This window comes from Sorex fumeus, unplaced genomic scaffold (genome assembly GCF_029834395.1).
Source record: "Sorex fumeus unplaced genomic scaffold, SorFum_2.1 ptg000169l, whole genome shotgun sequence".
Taxonomy (NCBI): domain Eukaryota; kingdom Metazoa; phylum Chordata; class Mammalia; order Eulipotyphla; family Soricidae; genus Sorex; species Sorex fumeus.
In genome coordinates, this window is record NW_026606226.1 from 6,716,649 (window position 1) to 6,739,395 (window position 22,747).

Here is a 22,747-nt window from a genome sequence, read left to right on the forward strand (position 1 = left end):
TCTCTTGCCTGTCCACTTGCCTGTCTTCTGTCCTTTTTTGTACCTAGAATGGTTTCACTACTCCCCATGTGCCTCTACAAGCCTGCTGTTTCCAGGAAATTACATAATGTCGAGATGGAAATCTTTTGGAAGATGAAAAAAGTCTAATTACTCATTGGGTAGGAAAGCCAAGTCATTTCTTCAGAGTTGTCTCTTAAGCTGATACCAGTTTCTTTTCAGTCTGGTTGGGGCTCTGTAGGCCACCAGTGACCAAGAAGTGGGGGACCAGCCAACTGGCATCACTGGGCACAATGGGGTGGCACTTTCCTGGTTCTGGAGGGAAGTTCCTGCAGTGAGCCGGTCTTCTCTGCATCGGGGCTTGTTCTCCACTGTGCTGGTCCAACTGAGGATAAACTGACTAGGACACAAAGATGGCCCTCAGAGACATGCCCTGATCATGTGACAGAGGGACAGTGGTAGAGCTACTGTCTAGTGGTGGCCCAGCAAGAACCTGAGGGCCTGAAGCAGCGCCCAGGCAGGTAAGTGGCCCTGCTGCCTGGACAGAGGTAGTGGGTGGACAGAGGCCACCCTGGCTGGTGCAGAGGCAGACCAAGGGGCATGGACCTTCACTGTCCCTTGATGGCACATTTGTAAGACCTGCAGGAGACCTAAGGTCCTTCAGTCTTAAAATGGTTGTTTTTTTTTTTTTTTTTTTTTTTTTGCTTTTTGCTTTTTGGGTCACATCTGGCAATACACAGGGGTTCCTCCTGGCTCTGCACTCAGGAATTACTCCTGGCGGTGCTCAGGGGACCATATGGGTTGCTGGGAATCGAACCTGGTTCAGCTGCATGCAAGGCAAATGCCCTACCCGCTGTGCTATTGCTCCAGCCCCTGGAATGTTTTCTGAGCATTTTGCTGAGCTGTCGCATCTCCCACAAGCCATCGGGTGACTCAGACAAGGCTGGTCCCATGGCTCTCCCAGGACTTAGCCCTCAGCTCTGCACCTCGGAGGGCATTTTTGTCCAAGAAGACTTTTCTGCCCATTATACTGTGCAGTGGGTGAACTGTTACGCAAGCCTCGTTGGTTGCCACTCCAGGGCTGACATGAAAAGCCCAAGTCAAAAGCCCGGACTTGAGCAGACTGTCGGAACAATGTCGGAGAAGCTGCATGTGGGGCCTGGGCCCCCTTGCGTTTGATTTCGCACACTCACTCGTGCCATTGTGTTCGGGTGGTGAAGAATCGACCTTCAAGAAGCCGCCATAAAATTTTGCCTTCCAAATGTGCATGATGGCTTTGCTTTCATTTCCTGTGAACTGAGCCCTGAAGACATTCACCTGAAAGCTTCTCCCTTGCTGGCACTGCTCTTCTGCTTTGTCCTCTGGGAGGAGTGTGGGCATCCCGAGAGGGGCCTGAGTGATCACCCCTTTTCAGTGCTTAACTTGGCCCAAGCAGCTGCAAGAATAGTTTCCTCTTTTCGGGGCCAAAGCACAGGCTTCCCCAGAGAGGAATTCATGTTTCCTTCAAATTCAGTGTCATGCTTGCTCTGCCTTGCTTGAGCGGGACTCTTCCACAACCGACTTGCTCAAGTGTGGGTGGCTGTGACAGCCTCAAGTTGGGGGAGCTCTCCTTGACCCTTGACCCATGGTGGCCACACAGCCATCTTCTCAAGCCCTGTCCTGGTCTCCTTAATCCTCCTGACTGGGCAGGAGAAGCTGCCGGCTCCAGACCTCAGGTGTGGGGTGCACCTCCTCAGCCAGGTCACATCAACTGGGGGGGGGGGGGTGTCTTTTCCTTTTCCAGGAATGGAGGGCTTACAAGTCGCTGGTCATTTAGCCCAGAAAAGTCCCTGCCCGATGACTCAGGGAGCCTTCCCGGTTGGTTTCACTGAAGGAAAATGACCCGTGGGTGCCATGGGGAGAGAATTGACTGTTGCCAGGCAGAACCCTGCGCGTCAGGGGCCAGCAGCCAAGTGAGTGATCCAGGAAGTCATCCAGTTGCAAACCAGAAATTGTTCTTAACCCCTCACTCCCTGGCTGGGGTGTGGGCAGAGCACGTTCCTGAGGTGGCCATGGAGTCAGTGGACCTGGCTGTGGGGGCCCTGCCCTCAGTCCCTGCCCGCTTCAGACCCTGTGACAGCCCTTTGCTGGCCTGGACTCAGGGCTCAGCCTGTCACTCGGGAGAAAACAGCTCCAAGGAGAGGGCCAGTTTTGGTGGCGTGGGGTGTGGTGAGGGGTCCCCACTCGGTTCCCTCAGAGTCCCAGCCCTGATGTCCTCAAAGTGGCCCATGCAGCACACCGCAGCGTCTCCTGGGCATCCGATGGCTGCCTTGCGCACCATACTGACCCAGGTCCACTCAGCTGCTCGCTCACGGCGGTAGTGCAGGTGGAGTCCCTGCCAAGGCCGGGGACCCTCCCATCCTGGCGAGCTGGCAGGTTACTCCGACCACCGAGCACCCGGCATGCCTGTCAGGCGAGGGTTAATGGAGCTTGTTTATTGAGTCACGAAATAGCTGTCACATGATTTTAATCAAAACACCATTTCCCTGACAACAGTGATGTCAGTCTTGTTATTGCAGGAAGGAGCAGCTGTGAGGGACATTCAGTCTCCACGCAGAGCCCAGTTTAGAGGCTAAAATCCAGTGAGGCCTCATCCATAAATAATGGTCGCAGGCACCACCGAGGCAGGGGCCGCCCCCTCGCCGCCGCCTCTTCTGTCCACACAGACACTGGCGCAGTGCCAGTCCCAGCTGAGCGAGCTCCTGCCGCCTCGCCCGTCCTTCTACCCTCGCTTCTACTTCCAGTCTTTCCAGCTTCCAGATTTTCCTCGGCCTCATGAGAGCGGAAGCCTCTGGCCTGACCTTGGGGGCACCCGTTTCACCGAGCTGGCTGTCCTGAGCGGTCTCCACGTGGGCCTTCCCGAAGCTTCTCGGAGGAGGAGAGGCCGTGGGGCCTCTGCGTGTCCCTCCCAGAAAGCAGCTTGCCGGGGCTCAGGCTGACCCGGTGACGCCAAGGCTCTTCTGAGGCGCTTGGCCGTGGGCGTCTCATGCGAAGGGTTGGCGCCCCAAAGGGAGAGGCCGAGCCCCGCTGAACTAAGGTTGGGCAGTGAAGGGAAAGCCCGGGATGAGTGGCTGGTCCCAGCGGGACCGTGAGAGTGATAGGATGGTCAGCAGCGGGCAGGTGGCCGGTCAGCGGGGCAGTGTCTGCTTTTATGGCACCAGCTCGGGAGCTTGGAGATGGAGCAGCTGTCTCTGCTGAGAGACACCCCCAGACCCGCCGACTCTTTCCGATCCAGAAGCTCGGCTTGGCCTCCAGTAGCGGGGAAGCACGAAAAAAAGCCCCAGCCAGGCCAGCTGCTGACTTGATATCCTTACACCTCTGGCTTTTTGGTTTGTTTTTTCTCCCATACCCGGCGGTGCTCAGGCAGTCCTGGTGGTGTTGGGGTGGGGTGGGTGGGATGGAAGATGTTGGGGTGGAACTGGAGTCGACCACCTACAAAGCAAGCGCCTCAGGTCCCAAGTTCTTGGCATATTCTCCGCCACTGCCTTATGTCTGTGAGGTGGTTTCATAGGCACCACGCAAGAGCCAAAGCACTGCAGGTGGAGGTGACATTCTCTAATGAGCTGTCCAGGGAGGGGGAGTCTGGAACTTTCTTGTCAGAGGCGGTGTTGGCCCAAGCTGTGTGCTGGGCTCACAGTCAACTGAGGCTCCGTCAGCAGTGTGTCCCCAGCATCACTGCCCAGGCTGGTGGCCAGGCTGTCCCTGGGAAAGGAAGGGGTGGTGCACCATACCTGAAACTGAAGGCTCTTCCTGGCAGGGAGGCAGCTCCAGGGCGTGGGGACCTCCATTCCCTCTGAATTGCACACGGCCCATTCAGCTGCTGTCTGCCTGGACAGAACCTGCCCAACTCAGGCCTCTGGTGATGAGAGCCCTGAGCTGTGGCCACTGAGCCTTGGGCCAGCGCCCAGGCGAGACCTCAGCCGCACTCCCCAGAAACGTTGGGACCCGCAGAGTGTCACAGCCTGATGCCTGGCAGTCAGGCCCCCTCCCTCCCTCCTCCTCCTCTTTGGGGAGTTCGGAAGGAGATTGAGTCAGAAGCTCCGAGGCAGGCCATGGGGTGATGATTCAGTTCTTCTTTTTTTTTTTTTTTGAGTCACACCCTGCTATGCACAGGGGTTACTCCTGGCTGTGCACTCAGGAATTACTTCTGGCGGTGCTCAGGAGACCATAGGGGATGCTGGGAACCGAACCCGGGTCGGCTGCATGCAAGGCAAATGTCCTACCCGCTGTGCTATCGCTCCAGCCCCTCAGATGTTCCTTTGAGAGTCCGGGTCTCCAGTACCTCATTGCTTCTGCGTTCAGCTTTTCTGAGCCTTCTGCCCAGCCAGCTCTTGGGGGCTTGATTTTTAGGGGGACTCCTCTCTGCTGGTTCCGGCCTCTGCCCATTAGCTCCATGAAGAGGCCCCTGGAAATTTAGAGGGGAGCACCAGCGCTCCCTGCGGGGGACCCTTAGCTGGGACTGGCAGCTCCTTACACAGTGTGGCCTCTGACTCAGTTGGAAGTGAGGGCCGACCCCTCTGTCACCTCAGTCAAGCCCGGACAGATCCTGCCAAGCTGGAGCTGCCGCTTGACTTGAAGTGCGGCCCTACCAGATGTGAGCTGGGGTCGGGGCAACAGCACAGGGCCCGGCAGCTGTCCCGGGTGCAGGGGACAATTCTGAGACTCCCTGGTCTGGGATGTTGGCGCCACAGGTGGAGTAGGGGTCCTCTTGGTTGGCAGGTCCCTGGGAAGCCCAGGGTTGGCTAGTGGGGACAGGAAAGCTCCTATTGTGACCTGGGGAGTCGAGCTGTCCTCTCTTTTATTTTGTTTTTTTTTTTTTTGCTTTTTGGGTCACACCCGGCAATGCACAGGGGTTACTCCTGGCTCTGCACTCAGGAACTACTCCTGGCGGTGCTCGAGGATGGAAATCAAACCCGGGTTGGCCACGTGCAAGGCAAACGCCCTACCCGCTGTGCTATTGCTCCAGCCCTTGTCCTCTTCTTTAATTATCTGGCTTTGGCTGTATGGGACAAGGGACTGAGGCTTCTACCAACTTGTCATAAGATCAGAGAAAGCTCCGGGTAGAGGGCGGTCGCCAGAGCACAGCTGGCAGGGCTGACTGGGTGATGACAGGTCCCGGGGGACAGCACGGCAGATGCCGCATCCCTGTGGAAGTGTGGGTGCTGTCAGCTGTGGGGCTCGGCTGCCCAGGCCCACACCCCTCCTTGGGCCGCGACTGTGCTGAGGGAGTCCTGGGGGTGGCTCGCAGCTCCAGCCTCTGCGGGCAGCTCCATGATTCCTGCCTGTTCTCTAGACACTGGGGTTGTTTTTGGCAAGTCCAAAATGATGGAGAAATTTGGTGGGAAAGGGGAAGGCTTGCAAAACATGACTGAAATTGAGTGTTTCCCTTCAAAAAGAAAAAAAAGAAAAAGAAAAACAAAAACTCAGTGAACCGAATTCTCAGGTTGCCCAGCAGGGGGTTAAGAGCTGCTTTGTGGCCGGCTGGGGCCCTGAGGAATGAGGCTGACAAAGGGGGTCTCCTCTCTCTTCCTGCCCCGGGCACCACCCCCAAAGGATCCTGCACTTGGGGGAGGGGCCTCCGTTCTGCAGCATCGGTTGTGCTGGAGCTGTTTGAGCGAAACCAAATCTGAAGTCGAACTTGCTGCCAGAAAGTAGAATTTAATCTGCCTGTTCTCGCAGGGTCTGGCACCAAAAAAGGACCCACACATAGAACAACTCAAAAAGACCTCAGCAGAGGGACTCCCTGGTCCCAGAGGCCACTGTGGAGTGTGGAGTGTGTGTGTGGGGTGAGAGACAGGTTGGTCGTGTGTGTGTGTGTGTGTGTGTGTGTGTGTGTGTGTGTGTGTGTGTGTGTGTGCAGACCCCAGTGAAGAGGCATCCAGCTGCCTGCAGCCCCTCCCCCTCCCTGCCCTGCCTGGACCCCAGCCCCTGCTCCCCACTCTCTCTCCTGCACTGCAGAGGCCTCGGAAGCAGCAAGGCCGGCCCTGGGCAGCCTGTGGTCAGCGCTGCTTCCGTCAGCGCTCTCCAGTGCGGACGTGTGCTCGGGCGATCTCAGAGCAAGGTATTATTTACCCTGCTGACGTCAATGAGAACATTATCCGCTGTTCTTTCTGCAGCCTGAAGTGAGCTTCAGTGCTCAGGGAACGCAGCCACCTTCCACCCACCTTCCATTCCACACTCTACGAACTCCCCCCACCAGGCTTGATTTGCTGAAGGCGCAGTTCGCCTGACAGTCCTATCACACAGGCTCTTAGAAAACAAGTTTTTATTTGAATTCAAGAAGATTGAAAACATAAAAACAGTACATTTTTTTCCTTGCAAAAATTTACCCCATTTAAATTACTGTTTGATACAAAGATTATTTATTAAACTGCATTTTTTAGGCAATTTCCTAACATCAAGTGACAGGTTATGTGTCGATTTTTTTTTTCCACATTGGAGCTATTATGATTTTACTCAAAATACCAAAGCTAGTGAACTCACCGATTTCTTTCAGTAATTTAAAAAGAAAAAAAAAAAGCTCACAGGGAAAAAAAAAGAAAAAAGAAAAGAACCACAATCAGGTTAACTTTATCAAAAGTAACTTTCACAAACCAAACCAAACATCCAGCAAAGACCACCCCCATTCCCTTCAGAAAAAAGCAAATAATCTTGCCCTTTCTACAAAGTGCAAATAGCTCGCTCGCTGTGATTTCTTAAATTGTAGTCCCTAGAGAGTAGCCAGCATCCTTTTCTGCCTCATTCTGAGAAAAGACTCTGGTGGAGGTGGGCTCTTGACGATCAGGAACGGGATGGGATCCCCACTTGAAGTTCCTTGATGGAGCCAACCTCCAGCAGACAGGTATCACACAGCCCGCGGCAGGCCCACTCATCGTGTTTGCTAATGTAAGAGTGTTCCAATCTGGGGTCAGAGTTTTCCAGGATGTTATGTTGTACTTCTATTTTTAAAGCTCCCCTCGACCCACCCACTTTGCCTCTGAAAAGACAAAGTATTTGAAGTATGTTATTATTATTATTTTTTTGACTGAGTCTCATCGGCACTTGGACTTGACAGGCCTTTGGCTGCAAAGGCAAGTTACTGCCACCGGGGCCAGGCCGCGCTGGGGATTCTCTTCAGAGCCAGTCCCTTCCTTTGGGTTGAGTTTAAGGGCCCGAGGGGGTGACTGAGGCCCCCGTGATGTCCCTGATGACATACCTCTGTGGGAAATTCCACTACGATACTGGGAGAACAGGACACCCGAGTGTGAACTCACGCGTCCCAGAAAGGACAGCTGATCTGGGGGTGCCTGCCTCAGCCCTGTTCATGCGGGGCCACCTGCACAGCTGCGGCTGCCACCTGGAGGGCACCTCTCCCCTGAAGGCAGGCAGCCGTCCAGCAGGGAATGCACAGTGGGACAAGGTCACCGTCACCCAGTGCTCAGCTACGACGGGGGCTTTGTTTAGACAGCTGCTGGCTCTAGTCAACTGCTACTGATGGGGTGAAAGGGCACAGAGTGAGAGGCCAAAATACTGTGCTGGGGAGCCCCACAGCAGCCCCCCTCGCCCGAGTGTGCTGGCTTCCTCGAGGAGCAACACTGAGAAGTGAGCCTGCCCGATGGATTTCAAAGAACTGTGAGGCTTGGGCAAGATTGGGTGTGAAAGTGCGTGGTCAAGGCCTGTCCACAATTCATGGCCAGCTCCTCCCGGGCCAGCGAGCTGCCGAGGAGGGTCAGAACCATCGGAACTGAGGCGGGCTGAGTCCAGGCCCCGCTGCTCTTTCTCAATCAAGGCAGAGCCCGGATCTGCCAAGTGTGTTGCAATGCCCTGCTGACGTGTGGACAAGAAGAAGCTGGTGCAATGAGGGCGGCTGTGTCTTCAGGAACCAGCTCAGCTACCTTGACTGGGAAGTGGGGGAGCACTTGGTGAGGGGCCCTCCGGGCCTGGGGAGCAGCCCCAGTATTGCAGCTCTAAGTCAGTCACACCCTGGGGGGGGGCAGTGGCCCGGGAGGGGCACCCCTGACACTGTGAGGAACGTGTCCACTTAAGATGCTTTCTGTCCTGCTCTGAAACGGAGGCAGATACTGCCCTGGTCTTCCACACACCACTAGAAAGAACAGTTGTGTAAATTCTGAAAGATGAATTTCTAGAAGCCACAGAACAATTGGAGATTGCTATTCAATGACCCCAAAGTACTCCCTGCTCTCCAGTTTTGACCTTCGGTGTCTAGGCACATAGGGACCATGCAGCTCGGATGGTGTCCAAAGAGGCCGTAGTGGCAGCCCAGCTTAGGGGCACAGATGCAGCCAAGGTCAGTGGGTTCAGGGAACTGCCAGCCTTCATGGGGGGCCGCCATATTGCCAAAGGGCACTGTGTGAGGTCCCTGGAAGAGGGGACCGGGCGAAGGTTATCTGGAGCATGCATTGTATTATTTCTTAAACACCAGTGGACAACGGAAGAGTAAATGTAGATGAAGGGTGTGGAATGTCATCAAGAACAGAAAACATGACCCCAGTATAGGACCGGATCCAGAAGTACCCTGGAACTGATGAGCTGCTGGAGGCCCCCCTGGAGGAAGTGCCTCTCCCCGCCGGCACCAGCACTGCGGCTCTCCCTACCCTGCCAGCTCCAGCTTGGCCCAACTCTCCTTGTTTTGCACCTTTTTTTCTAGGTGTTCCCACTTTCTGGGTACTGATAACAGTGTGGGGGCTGGTTGGGGGCAGCCAGTGGTCCTGAGTCTCTTCTGTAGAGGCCTGTGTGGGTAAGAACGACGTTCCCACAAGTGCTGCTTCTTTGCTGTATGGCCAGGGCCCCCTGACCTCAGCCCACCCAGGCCCCCGCCGGTCCTGCCACGATGACTGCTTATCATCTTGGAGCCGTTTATTTCTGGGGAAGAAAGTGTTGTGCTCTCTCCAGTCCCCTCGGAGGCAGAATACAGAATGGAGGAGGTTCTGCTTTCTCCGATCCAGAAGCCCTTTTCGTCCCATCTTGGGCAGCCTCAGTCAGGCCCAGATATTTCCCATTAAATGGCTCCTGGAGGGACATCAGGGCGGAGAACCTTCTCTACTCCCAAGGTAACTGGGAGCAACGCAGGCCAGGGAGGGGCAGTGGTGGTGAGGGGTGGAATCGCTCACCAAGAATCCGGACTGGAACACTAATCTCCTTCTGGAGTGTTAATGCTCTATTTGCCTTTCAGGGCCCTGCATATCAGTTTTATGTAAATACTAAAGACTCACTTGGCCAACTGGAAATCACAGAACTAGTGCATTTTTTTTTTTCCAAAAAGCAAAGACTAACAGCCCTGGGATCAAAAAAAAAAAAAAAAAAGAGAGAGAGAGAAAGAGAGAAACATCAAAAATAAAGTACCACACATATTGCACTTTTTGTCGAATGAAAATTTTTACCTCACGTTCATCTCACCAAAGTCTCTTCAGAGGAGCCTGGTTTACAAGATAATAAAGCTAATGATTATTATACAGTAGTGTACACTGCTAATGTGAAACAGACGGGAAAGAAAGTCATTATTCCAAAGTCGCCTCTCCTACAAAGAGTGGTTCTCATCCTCCTTAGTGTTACTCTAGTATTTGTGAAGAGAAAACTACTCGGAAGCTTCCACGGGTCATGTAGTTAGGGGACAGCAACAGAACTGACAAGACTGTTGAGAAAAACACCTTCACTGACCAACAGAACCAGTCTCCTCTCACCAGCACAACGTCGCTCAAGGCATACGCTTATGGAATTTATTGATTTCCGACTGAAATCACTGAAAAAAGCAAACTGGAGCTTAAACAGAGGCTGAGCAGCTGGGTCTCTGCCCTCACGTGGGCACTTCCTCATTCTTGTCGTGGGTTCTGGACCCTTCAGCAGCCTTTCCTTTGTAAGCCTTGCCTGAGCTTCAGGGAGGTTACCTGGCTGGTGGCTTTATTGGGGTGGGGGTGGGGGGGGAGGGAGCAGGCATCATTTCCTGTTCAATGATTGGTAGTGGCACTCTTCTTGGGAAGGTACTCATTTACTAAAAAATGAGTGTCCTCATTTTCAATCCAGAAGGCTTCCTCACTTCATAAATATTATAGCACATTTGTAGTAAATTTTCAGGACACATATTCTGTCAGCCTAAACCAGCCCTGTTTTATAACTGGCTTATTTCACACAGACATAAAACAGGTTAGAGGTCGAAATTCTCCAATGAAATGTCATCTATCTGACAAAACCATCAATCACAAGCACGAGGAAGAAACAAGCGACCCACAGAAGGGAGGCTCGTTCTGGACCTTCACTGTGCTGCTTAAGATCACAGAACTGACAGTTCTCCACACCACCCCTCGCTGCTGACATCCAGAGGACACCCCACCGGAAGCCATGCAGGGACCGGGCTGGGCCTCCTCGGACCCTCCGTGCTTTCCTCATCTGCCGGAACACTTGCTACAAAGAGGAAAGGCAACTAAAGGTGTTTCTAGATGCAGCATCAATGTACGCCTCTCTTCTCTGTGCTTTAAGGAAGAGGCTTTGTGCTTAATGCATTCATCTGCTGTTTGGACAAGCTACTCAAAGGACAGAAAGGACGAGTTTTTCTGTGTAATACTGGGATTTGTAACACTTGTATGTTACTGTCCAAATGACAGTTTATTCCTTACTTCTAGGCATACAGTTAACTAGCTGGAGCATCTATTTTTAACTTACTTGGAGGAATGACTTGTTAAGGGTCGAGGTTAAGCTTTTACTAGTCCTATCACACATTTGGCAGATAATCTGCTTAAATGGTTAACACGTCTGTGGCTTTTTGAATATTGCTGTAATACTTGAACATTTCATTACAAATCAAAATATTAAGGAAATTAAGAATGCAATTCCCACATGGTGGAAAACAAACTCTGAAGTGACTTTGGATTTAGCATTGACAGAAATGGAAAAGTGTTGGTTTCTACAGAAAAGAAAGAATTAAAGCATGATCTGGGGAGAAAAGGCACAGCACTACCACTTCACATGGGAGATAAAAGTTCATTTTTCTTGTCCTTAAAGTTTCTAAGCCCTATGTCAAACTGTCCAAATATACAAAGCTCAATAAACTACTAGCAACAGAGAGTGTAAAGTCAAAGTAACTATTCCACGGTGAGAGTCGGGCCTCTGGAGACCGACTGCCTAAACCGGAAGCCTCCACCGAAGGCCACAGGAAGAGCCTGTGTTACCCGGCCCACGGTCACTTCTGCAGGCAACATCTTCGAAGCCCTGAGTACACGCTGACGCCAGGGGCCAGGGCACCTTCTGGAGAGGTGTGTTGCCTGCTGCCAGTCTCCGGGGTCAGTACCAGCTCTTATTTTAGCAGCCCCTCCTCCCCCAAACCCAACGGAGCTCAGGCTCTCCTGCTGTGTCGTGGACGCGGGAGAACGGGCACCAGCAGCTTAGAACTCAGGATGCAGTGACAAAGGACACCTTTGCCTCCCGTGATTCCGATTTTACCAAAGGTACTCATGACTTCCTTTAAGCGACACGCTGTTTCTTGGCTTCAGTGGAAAATGCACTGCCCTGTCGGTTCTGCCCACAGGGTGTGGCCCACATTTCCCCACAATCATCAAGGGTCCCCCTCGGTGGTGGACTGGGGCAGCTCAGCACATGGCCTGGGTCTGGATGTCATCTTTCAAGCACATCTGTGGGTGCCTCCCGGGAGTTTCCTCCCAGGACCAAGAGAGCACGAACTTCAGCTTAACAACTATGTTCCAGCACTTACTACAGAAAACTGGGGTGGGTGGAGGGGGCCAGGAAGGAGTGACATCGACCCAGCCAGGCTCTCTGATTCCAGTTGGGCAACTTGATTTTTTTCCCCATTAGAGAGAAGGCAGAAAAATAAGCTTCGAATTTAAAAGGCTGGACTGCAAATAGACACTCTTCCTTCAGTTGAGCTGCCTTGCTCCCGTGCTGAGACTAATTCACCAGAACGTAGCCGTTGTGCTGGGGGTCCACAGCCTCCAGCATCTCACAATCAAAGAGTCCAGGGAACTCCGACAGGGCCAGAGGGTCGTAGGTGGCGGGGGCTTCCTGCAGTCCTGAGCTCTGGGGATCCTCGGGCGGCCCCATGCTGCTCTGCGCGGCCTCGTCCATGGGGTACTGACAGGGCGCGGGATAGTCTGGCTCAGAGGCCGCAGCCCGCGGCAGCTCACAAGTCTGGTAGGGAAACTGTAAGGGCGCGGAGGCAGCTCCAGACGGCTGTGGCTGTGGAGGCGGAGGAGGTGGCGGTGGCGGCGGCTGCAAGTGTGTGGGGAGCGCAGGGGGGGCGCGGGGCCCAGGCGAGGAGGGCAGGGGCGGCAGCTGCATCTCCTGGTACTGGCTGAGGAAAGGGCTGAACTGCATTTGCTCCGACGTGGGCTCCAGCACGGGGCTCAGGGGCTGGGTGAGGGCGAAGGGCGGCGGCTGCGAAGGCGGCGGCGTCTCCGGGTGGGCCAGGGGCAGCTGCTGGCTGGGCTGCGGGTAGGAGCTCTCCGCTATCTGCATCTGATTAAAGTAAGCCTGCAGCTGGGACTGCTTCTGCAGGAAGAGCCGCTTCTGCTGAAGTCTGCATTGGCAACACCAAAAGAGAGAATCGTAAATCTTCTGGGGCGACGGTGATCTTAATGGCAATCCAGACTCGGTCCCTAGCCGCAGTCCTGCTTCTCTTTCCCGTGGCAGGGGCAGCATTTGTTTCAGTGGGGAAGGAACCGACTGCATCTCATTTTCTCAAACCCAATCTTATTTTGCGGCCCCCCGCCCCCTTCTCACTGACCCCTCAGGGTTCAACGCCCACTGACTCATTTCTCTAAGATGCCATTTCCTTCCCTCCCTGCAAGGCAGAAGCTGGTATCTCAGTTGCAGCGCTGACCCTGAGTGTCTGCTGGAGGGGATCTGGGGTTCTCTACCTGGGCTTGTGGGGGGACAGGATTCCTGTGGGAGGAGGGGTGCAGCCCCCTTGGCAGCATGACTCACTTAATGGCATTCATTTGGTCAGAGTCCAGAGATCTTAGGTCTCTTCCTAACCCAACGGGAGGAGCGTGCAGGGGTGCTGTCTCTGTGTTAGCCATTGCATCTTGCAGACGGCCTCAGGTTTCAAAGCACCGCCCCAGAGACAGGAGCTCCAGGGTGGCATACCCCACATTCTTTGTGGTTGATGGGGGCCACACCCAGCAGTGCTGAGTGTTGGGGAGCCAACCTGGGGCCGAGTGCAGGCAATATGCATGCTCTAGCTCATGAGCTGTGTCTCTGGCCCCCAAATCCCACCTTCTTCAGTCTCGGCATGAGAAAGTGACTTCTTTGGTCAGACCCCCACCCCCTCACCTGTGCTCCTGCAGCTGCTGTTCAAGGCTCCGGGGAGGTTCTTTACAATAAAGCTGACAGGTATTCTGGGCTTTGGACAGAAGCCCTGGCTTCTGGAAGAGCAGAAAGACAGTACGAGTGTGACAATGTGGTGTCACACCGGCTGCAGGCCGCAGATGCTGTCTGGAGAGTCCTTCCCCCACCACTGCAGGGATGGCTGACTGCTCACTGAGCCCCAAGGCGCTGGCTGGGTCCAGGCCAGTCAGGCACCTCGGCCCTAACCTACTTCCCTTTCCACTTCCGGAAGTCCTCAAGGACTGGGAGGCTGGGGGGAGGCCAAAGACTGCAGCATCTGCTGAATGAAAAACAATTCATTCTGTAGGGCACTGCTGCGTGTCATTTTTGAAGATTACCAGGCCCCAGTGTGGAGCTAATATGACGCTTCTGGCACTAGAGATTTCCATCTTATTTATTATTCATTACAGGGAGTCACATTAGAAGCATGGAAGCCAGGTGTCTCTCTCCCACCTCTCAGTGGCACTATGGCATTACCCTTTACTGGGGCCCAAGGACAAATGTGTTTTTTTTTTCCCCTTTCCCGCTGTCAACACGGAGTATAAGGCTAAGTCTCAACATGTTTCTAGAACGTACAAGTGCAGAGTCAAATTCCTGCCTAAAGGAATCAAGAAGCCACCCTAATAAAGAAGAAGGAGCATGCCAAACAGGTTCCCGAGCGCAGCGAGCAGGTCACGGCAGGGCGCGGCCGGCAGGGGCAGGAGGAAGCGGCCCACCTGGAGACGGTGCTGCAGGTACTGCGCCTCCAGGCCCGGCCGCTGGGGGCGCTGCGGGCGCACGGCGCCGGGGAGAGCCGCCGCGCTCTTCGGCTGCGGAGAAACTTCCTCCTGCGGAGCGAGGGGGTGCAAACACTTTCAGTTCTCCAGGTGGGAAAAAGTTTCACTTCTTAATTAGGCAAGCTGGCGAATGTCCAAGAGGAAGTCTACCACTACGAGACCGCGCAGGCAAAGCTTTGCACTTAATGAGGAGGCCGAGGGTTAATGTCCCTGCAGAAAATGTGTGTGTGTCTCAGCCTGGAGCAAAGGTTCTTGGCATCCCCTGGAGGCGCTGACCTTCCCCAGAAACTCAAGTACCAGAACTCTGCAGCATGGAAACAGGGCTCGATCGCGTCCACCGGCTTAAAACAAAAAGCAATTTTTCTGCATTTTTAGCATAAATATTCCACTTGTAAAGCTTAGTGAAGCGGCAGCATCAAAAGCGGTAGTAGAAGCTTCTCCCTTCGGGGAAGTTTCTCATTTTTCATTTTGGTGTGTGTGTGTGCAGGAGAGAGGACTTCAAGAGACACCCCAAGAGGCAACTGAAGCCTCCCTCAGCCAGGCTGAGGAGGTGCGGGCCTCCATCCCCCCAGGCTCAAGCAAGATTCCAGGAGGGCAGCTGCCTGCCAAGGCCCCTATCTGCTCCAGGACGAAGGGAATCTCTAACCGCAAGGACCCATCTGGGTGAGAGACACCCCAAGCCCCGGGAGCAGTGCCCGGTGAACCCACCTGGGGACAGCTGCTAGGAAGGTCCTGGAGCGGCGGAGTGGCTGACGCCACACTGGGGTCGGCCTCTGAGCCTATATGCTCGTAGAGCAACTGCACTTTGTTCAGCTCCAGGATGCCTTTGGTTCGCGCCAGATTCTGAAGGTGCTGTCTAAAGGCGACGATTCCTGAAAGGAAAAAGACGGAGCAGTGAACATGATGGAAGGAGGGAGGGAGGGAGGGAGGGAGGGAGGGAGGAAGGAGAAATGCAAGTGAGTAAGCAAGATGGAGAGTGAGAGTAAGAGATAGAGAGAGAGAGAGAGAGAGAGAGAGAGAGAGAGAGAGAGAGAGAGAGAGAGATCTTTCAAGTCCACAGGTGTGATAGCAGCGTGGCCACGTGCTGCCTGGGGCAGTGCAGGAAGGGGGTGAAGCCGGAGGCAGACAGTCACCTTGGGTAAGGGAGGTGTCCGACGCCCTGCGGCCTTCTCGGAAGCTCACTGGGGACCTATTGTGGGCCTCCCGTTTCTGGGCGCTCAGAGCCTGCATGGCTGGGTTGGCAGGTCGCAGGCTTATGAAGGGAGACGTCATGCGGGGTGATGGCTGATTGGCCAGCATGATGTCCTTCAGGGAAGGGTTGTCCTCCAGGAAGTTCAGGTCCCTCTGAATGGAGCCCATCTCATACTCCGAGTCCACGCTGTCCAGGGAGGGGTTGTCACTCATGGAGAACATTTTCCCTGTGGAAGAGAAACCGTTACAGTCCCCCCACAGTGAAGCAAGCGGCTTGTCTGCGCTTGGGATGTGTCTTCCCAGCGACAACACTCTCACTCTCAACCACAACAGAGTCTTTTAACTTGGCCATCGATTTGCTGTTGAACTTATAGGGGGTTAACCCTCCCAAGCCTGCCCCCACAGGGCCTTCACCTCCACAATCACGCCCGTCCCTGGTGAATCACTGCGTTCCACGGGCTCCTGGGAGCTACCGCGAAGCCCTTATTGGACAGTGGACATGCTCCATCAAGGCGCAAAATGCAGGAACCAACTGGGGTCAGCCCATCTCCCTCTTTGGAGAGGGCAGTGAGCAGATGTGGGACGGACTCAGCCTGGCACCCAGTTGACTCCGTACCTGAGCCAGGCAGCACGACCAGCTGATTGGTCACTTCGGACAGAGTGTGCCGCCTCTGCCCACTGCGCGTGGCCTGGAAGGCGTCAAAGGCCTGGCTCGGGTCTTCCTCCGCCTCGCCTTCAGTCTCCAGGCCTTCGTCAATGGACGTCTCCATCATGTTGCTGGGCAGGGACTGGCAGCCCTTCCGCACCAGGACAGGAGGCACCGGGTCCAGGAGACAGCCATTGACCTGGACGCAGTGCAAGAGTGGGTGTCAGAGGGAGGGAGGGAGGGAGCTGCGGTTCTCCGCTGAGCACAGGAAAAACCCAGGAAGGAAGATATGGCCAACTGGAAAGCAGGTAAAGGATTAAAAATGTGCTTATTTTCTACCAAGGACAGCGCGGAGGTTAGAAGTCAAGGCAAGTCAAGCGTAGCACTCAGAGACAGAAGCCCATTATGATCCAAACTGGCTCCGGCTCCGGGTCCCTCTGAGTCACCATCAGTACAATAAACAATTGTGCTAGTGGTTTCCAGATGAAGTGGGGCCCATCAGCCTGAGGCCTACCCGATACTTTTTTTTTTTTACATAGAAAAATTAAGAGGGGACTGATGAAATTAAAAACAAAACAACAAAACAGCATGGCTTGTAGCTAGGGAGAAAGAGTAGTCATTGGCTTTCCTCTGATTTTTAACCACAAAACACACTGGAAGGTTCTAGACATACTTCTACGTGTGTAATTTAAGTACCTGCCCATTTGAATTAATCTTTAATTGCCTCGATGTGCCTGGGGAATGGAAAAAAAGAATTCTTTCAAGACAGACTGATACCACAGGAAGGGTTGGCAAAAAAAAAAAAAAAAAAAAAAAAAGAAAGAAAAGAAAAGGAAAAAAAAGAAAGAAAAAGAAAAAAAATGCCCCCCACCCCCAAAAAAAAACAACCAAAAAACCCTCAAATGGCAAAGAGCCAAGACCTTCCATTATAGAATAACAAATGACTCACAGGCCCCAAATTCCTGCAGAGGTTAATGAGCGCCAGCGTGCTGAACTGTCTCCTCCAGGCACACGCACCATCTCTGCAGCTCCCACCGCAGTGGGACCGCTGGGTGCGGCCCGGAGTGAGGACTCGGCCTTCCTTGGCAATCGCCAAGCCAACCACCGAAGGGCAGGAACTGCAGACAGAGGGGAGTTGTGGTTGGGAGTCCTCTGGCTGGTAAAAGCCCCAGTGAGCAGGCAATTATTTACCTCATTACCTAAACTATTCCCCTGTGGAAATCAATCTGTTTTCTCCTCTGAATAGCTGCTCAGGACCAGCCAGTCAGCTGCACGCTGGCCCTCGCCCGGCTTTCACCTGGAACGTGCTGGGAGAGCGCTTGTTGCCTTTGGAAGCGTGAGGAGCTCATGGATTGGAGAGGTGACGTGGGCCATCCCGGTGCCAGACACAGGAAACTTCCCTCTTAAGGCAACCAATTGGAAGGCTTGGCAGGCCCCGTATTTGGAGAGGGAGATGCCGTGACTCAGACCTTCGGGTGCCTGGGGGAGGGGATGGCTATTCCACCAAACTGTTCTGGGGCTGCCGCCACGGATGAATGAGGCAGCTAATCCTCTCCGGGTTGAAACTGTGTGCGTCATGTTCAAGGAAGGGAGGAGTGCTGTCTTCTCAGTCCAACATCCACCTTCCCGGGGCACCTGAATACAAAAATCTCTGAGAACTGCTCCTCTGGCCAGCCCCCAGATACATTTTCTGTTTTTAAATTTCGGGTCAGAGGTGTGGGGGCCTTCCTGGCAAGGGTCATGGGCCCCAGGGCCACACCTGGCGGTGCTCAGTGGGACTGTGGAAGGCCAGGGTTTGAGCACATGCCACTAAGTTATCTCCCCAGCCAAAGTTTTCTCACTGTCGACGAAGAGTTTTCTTGTAGAAAAAAATGACTGCTTGGAAATTAATTTTTATACCTCCTGGTTCTCCAGCTGTCTACAGATGCTAATATTATCCAGAGGTAATTTAGAAATGAATAAAGCCACATTATGTATTTACCTACTGAGCCTCTTGACACTGACAGACTATGGTGAAATGGCATCACACATGTTCCACAGAATAATCTTACAACCGGGTTCTGTTTTCCTTAACAGAGAAAAGTCACCTCTTCTCTTTTCTGGGTTTTCTTGCTTTCTGGGTAGTCAAAAGAGCCTTGAGTCAGTCCCCTTAAGGGGCTGGGGGATACTACAGTATTTAGACCTGGGCTCAACCTCCAGCACCACAGGGAATCCCTGGCACTTGGGAGTGGAAGCAGATGTACCCTGAGGCCCTTGCATTGAATAGCTGCAGGCCTGGTTGGCTCAGAATTGTCCATGGGGCCCCTGTGCAACACTTGGGAGGCCCCAAACAAAACAGATAGATTTATATATAGGTTTCCCTCAGACTGTCTCCTTACGAATTTCTCTCCTTGTTTTTGTAATGAAAGAGAAATGATGTTGGGCTGGAGTGACAGGAAAGCGAGACCAGGGTTTGATCCCCGGCACCCTGAGCACAGAGCCAGCAATCAGCCCTGAGGACCAATGGGTGTGACTCCAAAACAAAAACAATAAAAAATAAGAGAGAGAGAGAGAGAGAGAGAGAGAGAGAGAGAGAGAGAGAGAGAGAGAGAGACAGAGAGAGACACAGAGAGAGAGAGACAGAGAGAGACAGAGAGAGAAAGACAGAGAGAGAGAGAGAGCTGATGTCTTTTATTAAAAACTGCTGATTTCAGTTTTGGGGTGTTCAGATGTCTGGTGATTGAATCGGAAAGCACAGAGGGGGCCTGCCCACAGTTAATAGGTGCGAACTCTTCAGCTCTAAGATCATTTCCTGAAACAAGTGATAATCACGCCACCCCTGCCTGCCAATTTGCTACCCAGGGACTTGGTATAACAAGAGTCTAAATTGGGCTCTCGGGTTTGCTACTGAAATACTGGGCTAATCTCTAGGAGACCTGGGCTGCTAGAAAGATCTTTCACTTCAAGAAAAGAGCCTGAGTGAACTGTAAATTAGGGACTTCAAATACAAGATGGATATCATCATTGGACATTTTCTAACTTATATCACTTCTGTCTTTTCTAAAAGCTCAAGGGTACTTTTTTTTTTCCCCTTTGGGACACCCTGCAGTGCTCAGGGCTTATTCCTGGCTCTGCTCTCAGAGATCACTGCTGGCCGGTCTCAGGGAGCCTTAGGCAGTGCTGGAGATGGAAGGTGGGTCAGGAGTATGTCTTGGTCAGGGGCCACTCCTCCTGACGCCTGGCCAACAGGGTCAGCGATTCAACTGCAAGGGCCTGAGGATGTGGCATTGGTGCCCTGGAGAGCCAGGAACACCCAGGCTGTCCCTGGCTGTGCTTGGGGGGTCTCTGGGGCCACGTCCAGAGAAGCTGGGGTGGTCACGTGGTGCTGGGACGGAATGGTGGTTGGCTGCATGCAAGGCGCGCAACTTAACCGCTGCCTGGCGCTTCGTACTCTTGAGTCTGATGTAGTATGGCTTTCCGACCTCCTTTCCTGTGAACTGCCATTATAATAGGAGGCTATTGAACACAGCTAAATGGGGAATACCTCCACTCCCTTTGCATTTTCCCAGTTTAGTCTCCTAGTTCCTTTGCCTTCCTGCTCTGAATGTGGTAAGCTGAAAAACCCTTTTGTAAAATCCCCTGAATGAGACTGAAATAGGGTGCGAATCGGAGATGTTCGCAATTCCCCCAAACCCCCAAAGGCGATGACTGGCCCCGCCCCCACGGTCTGCTTGTGTCACCTGGGCGGGTCTGTTTCTGAGTGGAGTGGGGTGACGGCCTCAGACAGGTGCTCACTTGGGAGGAGCCCCAAGCCTAGGGTTGAGAGCAGGGCTTCACCCGGCAGTGGAAGGGACACACGGCAGACTGTGAGAAGGCAGGAGAGGGGACAGATCTGCCAGCACCGACCTGCCACCACCTGTGCGTGAAAGCAAACAAGTGTCAGGGCAGGCAGGAGGCTCCGTTCCAAAACAGCGGCTGGATGTTGGAGTCAGTGCGCAGGAAGCACCAGGAACAAAGGAACTTGCTGGTTTCTCTGACAGTCTGGAGCGAGGGCATTTATATACAGGCCCCACGGAGAAGGTGCGAGGGAGGGAAGAGTGAGAAGCCTTTCTGTTGTCCCATTGAACCAGCACACAGGGCAGACTGGTGGGTATCTGGCCTGACCACGGCCCGAGGTGGCACTGTCAGTGTGGGCCACCCACAAGGCTGGCTCCAGCATGGCCTTGCTCTCTCCTACAAATGCAAATGCACCAGCGAGCTCCTGTCTCTATCTTTCACAAAAGCATTCATTTCCTGTCTGTTTCCTAGTTACGGTAACAATCACAAGCTTTAAAAATAGATTGCCCTATATAATTCAGCAGACAGTGCCCAATCTGTGTTTTGGGCCCGATGCCCTCACAGACAAGCTTTTAGCAGACTGAATTTTAATTTTTTTTCAAGGGAATTAAATCTTAAAAGTAAATGAATTATGTGGCCTCAATTGATGTCTGGGTTTCTGGGGGAGGGTGGAGGAGCAGTTATATTGAGGGCGCGGAACCCACTTGGCAGCCACCAGCAGAGAGAATGGACTGTCCACAGGAAGTGGTCTTGTCCTCAGAGGCAAGGGCACAAACGTCTCCTGGTCAATGACATGGTCTACACCTGCCCGTGGCAGCCTGGCATGAAGCTGCTTGGCCATGTTCTAGATAAACATTTTACTTCTAAACTGACCCAACTTCGTTCTTAAAATTTCATTATTGATTGATTGGTTGATTTTTGGGGTCTCCTAGTGGTGCTCAGAAGTTACTAACTGGCTCTGCACTCAGGTCACTCCTGATGGTGGGATGCCGGGAACTGACCCTGAGTCGCCGCATGCAAGGCAAATGTCTTGTAAGGCAGATTGGCGGGACTACAGCTCCAGCCCCTAGGACCGAGGCTTTTCTCACATATCCTGTGGCTCAGCTTTCCCTTGTTCTGGAACATCAAAGCCGGTTCCCCACCCACCTTGATCCGCCCATGTTCCAGTTCCCAGCTGTGCCAGTTACCCAGGCTTGCCTGCTCAAACTGCTAGAGCAGCCCCTTCTCTTCTTGGAGCACGCCGATTAGATCATTCTTTAGTGCCTGGCAGTGCCTTTGGTTATGCAGTGTCTCTTCTGTTAGACTTTAAAGCAGAAATGATATCTGACTCATCGTTTTTACTACCTTAGTAGGCCCCCAAATACAGGAAAGCGATATTTATTACGTATCTAAAATCCACCCAGAGCCATATGCATTTTCCCAATTAGTCTTCACAACTCTCTTATAAAATTGGTCCTCCGATTTTACACAAGAGAAAACTGAGGTTCAAAGGAGTTAGTCATCTTGTTCAACTTTACCCAGCTAGTGAAAGAACAAAGACAGTCTGAAAAAAACTGCAAGACTATGAACTATGCCTATGAAAATGATCCAGTGTATGTTAACAGGCTGCGTAAGTCATAAGGATGAGACGGTGATGAGGGGCCACCAAGACAGGAGAGCAGGGCAGGCGCTTGCTTGAAGGCAGCTAACCTGCTTCAAGCCCTGTCACCACCTATGATCCCCAGAGCACCACTAGGAGTGATCCCTGACTACAGAGCCAGGAGTAAGCCCCAGGCACTGCTGGGTGTGGCCCAATCTTCTCCATTTCCTGCCCTTCCCTGCCCCCTCCATCCCCCACCCTCCACACACACCCCTCCTCCCACCACCAAAAAGTGATGAGATTCAAGTGGAGACCAGGGTATTTTTCCTGCTGGGGTCTTTTAAAAAAGCAGCCCTCGGAAGTGACCGGAGGAAGTACAAAGCCCAACACTGTTGGGCTAAAGGGTAGAGTCCAGCCACCCTGCAGTTCTCAGATGTGACTGTACCTTTGGAGTGTCCACGCTCTCTTCTTCCATAAAGGCTGCTTCTGCCTGGCAGCCGGGGGCTGGGAAGGGAAAGGCCTCCACATTGGGCGCCTGCGGGACGAGGGCCGACCGCATCAGTCGCAGGTTGGGCGAATGCATGGTCACCGGGAGCCCCACGGTTTGTGCCTGCAAATGCGGCAAGAACGGACAGTTGGGAACATAAAGGTAAAAGGTAAAGGTAAAGGCCCTCCCGTTGATCGTCGATTTGCTCCAGCGGGCCCAGTAACGTCTCCATTGGAGACTTTGTTGTTACCGTGTTTGGCATATCGAATACTCTCATCATGAACACACAAAATCCTTGGAGTAAAGTAATCCCTCCCGGTGCGATGAAAGGACTGTCATTTGCTAGAATCCTGGCGAAGAATGGATGGGAGTGACGCATGGGACAGGCCTGAGTCTGAGCAGTCTCTGCCATCTGATTCTCAGATCGGCTGCCCAGAATTTCTCCTGTTTCAGAATAAGGTGCAGACGTTTCACAGAGATGACAAGGCCTTTTTTCGCCCCCCTTTTTCTTTGCAAGGAATCAAAGGCCATGCCTATTTTTCTTTTTCTTCCAAATCAACATACATAGCTTGTCTACTTCGGTAGACATATTATCGGGGAAGGAGATAAAAAAAAATAGGAAAGGCCTTGCCTCCAGGAAAACCCAAAAGAGCCAGGATTAGACACAAACACACACAGTTAACTAACAGAATGCACTGCACCCTGAAACCAGAATGCACTGCACCCTGACTCTTCTCTCCTGACTCTGAGTGGGGGGAGATGGAATATTTTTCCGGGCAGGGGGATGGCTGAAGGGGAGGAAGGGAGAGAGAGCAGTGTCTTGTGAGGGCAAAAGCCTGCCTGCGTGCAGCTGGAGGATGCTTGCTGCAGGTGAATTAACTTCT

The 22,747-nt window shown here is 53.1% G+C and overlaps 1 protein-coding gene across 2 annotated transcripts in view; it reads right to left on the reverse strand.

Annotated features, from left to right (window-relative positions):
• Positions 1–9,386: 9,386 nt before the first annotated feature.
• Positions 9,387–22,747, reverse strand: part of SIK2 (salt inducible kinase 2) — a 117,786-nt gene continuing 104,425 nt past the window's right edge. Inside the window, exons 9-15 of one of the 2 annotated variants that reach the window (XM_056107580.1) lie at positions 21,822–21,986; positions 15,952–16,180; positions 15,278–15,562; positions 14,853–15,016; positions 14,085–14,195; positions 13,315–13,406; positions 9,387–12,559 (exon numbers count right to left, since the gene is read on the reverse strand). In XM_056107580.1, the coding sequence (XP_055963555.1) occupies positions 11,932–12,559; positions 13,315–13,406; positions 14,085–14,195; positions 14,853–15,016; positions 15,278–15,562; positions 15,952–16,180; positions 21,822–21,986 (1,674 nt within the window). In that variant the 3' untranslated portion in view covers positions 9,387–11,931. The remainder of the gene's footprint in view (positions 12,560–13,314; positions 13,407–14,084; positions 14,196–14,852; positions 15,017–15,277; positions 15,563–15,951; positions 16,181–21,821; positions 21,987–22,747) is intronic. The other variant, XM_056107581.1, reaches the window with a different exon arrangement.